This window comes from Protobothrops mucrosquamatus, unplaced genomic scaffold (assembly GCF_001527695.2).
Source record: "Protobothrops mucrosquamatus isolate PMUCROS unplaced genomic scaffold, P.Mucros_1.0 scaffold4644, whole genome shotgun sequence".
Classification (NCBI taxonomy): domain Eukaryota; kingdom Metazoa; phylum Chordata; class Lepidosauria; order Squamata; family Viperidae; genus Protobothrops; species Protobothrops mucrosquamatus.
The window spans coordinates 167,122-169,590 of record NW_015390543.1 but is presented as its reverse complement, the minus strand read 5'-3'; the positions used below and the strand labels follow the sequence as shown (position 1 = coordinate 169,590).

The 2,469-nt window shown below is 47.0% G+C and overlaps 1 protein-coding gene across 1 annotated transcript in view; it reads left to right on the top strand.

The window, feature by feature from the left end:
- Nucleotides 1-703: 703 nt before the first annotated feature.
- ULK1 (unc-51 like autophagy activating kinase 1) overlaps nucleotides 704-2,469 on the top strand; it is a gene marked incomplete at its 5' end in the record, with an annotated part of 36,292 nt that continues 34,526 nt past the window's right edge. The window contains one exon of the mRNA XM_029286705.1: nucleotides 704-762. Coding sequence (XP_029142538.1) covers nucleotides 704-762 — 59 coding nt within the window. The remainder of the gene's footprint in view (nucleotides 763-2,469) is intronic.

Genomic DNA, 2,469 nt, shown 5'->3' with positions numbered 1-2,469 from the left:
AGGCAGAAAGAAAGACTGAGTGGGTAGTTGGATAGAGAGATGATGGATGGATGGATGGATGGATGGATGGATGGATGGATAGAGAAAGAGAGACAGACACAGACAGACAGACAGAAAGATTGATTGGGTGGTTGGATAGATAGATGATAGAGAGATGATGGATGGATAGATAGATAGACAGACAGACAGACAGACAGACAGACAGACAGACAGACAGACAGATTGGGTGGTTGGATAGGTAGATGATAGAGAGAGATAATAGATGATAGATAAATAGATAGGTAGATAGGTAGATACAGACAGGCAGAAAGAAAGACTGATTGGGTAGTTGGATAGAGAGATGATGGATGGATGGATGGATGGATGGATGGATGGATGGATGGATGGATAGAGAAAGAGAGACAGACAGACAGACAGACAGACAGAAAGATTGATTGGGTGGTTGGATAGAGAGATGATGGATGGATGGATGGATGGATAGATAGAGACAGACAGACAGACAGACTGAATATTGTGAAGGGCAGGGGTGAATGCCCACCACCATCTCATTTCATCCTCCCCAAATCCCTCAGTGACCTCTCCCCAGAGGCCGGTGATGGACCCCCCAGGATGGATAGGCTGATTTTTGGCTACCGAAGCCTTGCATCGCAACCAAGTCAGCGAGTCTGCCTTTACTAACCCTCTCCTTTCCCTCCCTCTGCAGGCCAGCAGCCCTCAAGACCTGCGTCTCTTCTATGAGAAAAACAAGACGCTCCTGCCAAAGTAAGTCTCCCAGCCGGCCGGCCTTTTTTCCCCCTCCCCTCCCCTCCCCTCCCTCCCTACCGCCTGTTCCTTGTTGTGTTTTCAGTCGGCACCTGTCCCCTCATGTGCTCTGCCGACCGGGTTTAGCAACCCCTTGGCAACTGTCCTTCTCTGCTCTCTAGCTAGGAATGACGGATCTCGGCAACCGGCACGCCAACTTGGTTACCCCGTCTGACCTCGCCGGCTCTAAACATTTTAAGCAGCGGGGTGGGGAGAACAGGCAGGGCGGGCCGCGAGGATCCCAAATCTCTGCCAAGCGTAACAAGCGCCTGGGGTTTTATTTTCCTTCCTTTCTTCCCAACCCAAAATAAATTTTAAGAACAAGCATGAGTCCCAAGTTCTCGACGGCCCGTTTTACTGGGCTCGCCTTAAAAAAGGTTGCCGTTGGGTGGCGAGCCTGTATATCGAAGCTGAGAAGTTCCAGAAGAAGGAAATTTGTTGAAGGAGTTGCCAGCTTTCCCTTTCAGGGTTGAGTTGTGGTTTGTTGCAACTAGGCTTTGTTGAGAAGTCCTAGAGGGCGGGTTCATATGCTGAGCAATGTTAAGATGGGTGGATTTCAACTCCCAGAATTCCCAGCAGTATGCTTTAAGATGGATGGATTTCAATTCCCAGAATTCCCCAGCTGGCATGCTTTAAGACAGGAAGGCTCCAACTCCAGAAAAACCTAGCCAGCATGCTTTGAGATTTTATATTATTTATCTATTACATTTTCTTGATGCCCATTTCTCCGCAAGGCAACTCTGGGTTAAGATGGGGGGGATTTCAACTCCCAGAATTCCCCAACCAGTGTCCTGGCTTGGGAATTCTGGAAGTTGCAGTCCATTCATGCATCTTAACAAGGCTAAGGTTGAAAAACAAGAATTGGGTATGTCCAGTCTAATGAAAAGAAGGACTAGGGGAGACGCGATAACAGTATTCCAATATTTGAGGGGCTGCCACAAAGAAGAGGGGGGGGGGTGTCAAACTATTTTCCAAAGCACCAAAAGGCAAGATGAGAAATAATGGGAATTTATCAAGGAGAGAAGCAACCTAGAACTAAGGGGAAATTTCCTGACACCGAGAACAAATAAACCAGTGGAACAACTTGCCTCCAGAAGTTGTGGGTGCTCCATCGCTGGAGGCTTTCGAGAAGAGATTGGACTGAAATGGCATAGGGTCTCTTGCTTGAGCTGGGGTTGGACTAGAAGACCTCCAAGGTCCCTAATTTTTCTATGTTCTAAACACTGTGCTAGAAGATGCAGGCCAAGCCAGAGGGAATGACTTTGCTGGTCTTGTAATAGCATGCTGTTGGCTGCAGGCCAAAAAGGAAGTCGGGGCTGGCCAAAACCCCAACTTGGATTTGATTTGATTTGATTCCACTGATGTTTCCATTTCATTTGAAGGAAAGCAAAGGACATTAAGCCTAGTTAATTGGCTTGCACTCTGCGCACTTCATCGTATTTTTTTTGTCTTTTGATCAGATTAAAAAACTTCAGGCTGGGTAGCTTCAAGATGGATCCAAAATTTAGGCAAGCAACCTGTGAACGATCTTCAGTGGCCTTTGGGTCATTTGCAAAAGGGGGGCGGAGGCTGGAGTTACTCATTCCCCCACCCCATAAATCAGATCAAAAGTTGGATAACTTGTTTAATATCCCCTTAAGCAATTGAATTGGAGATATATATATTTTT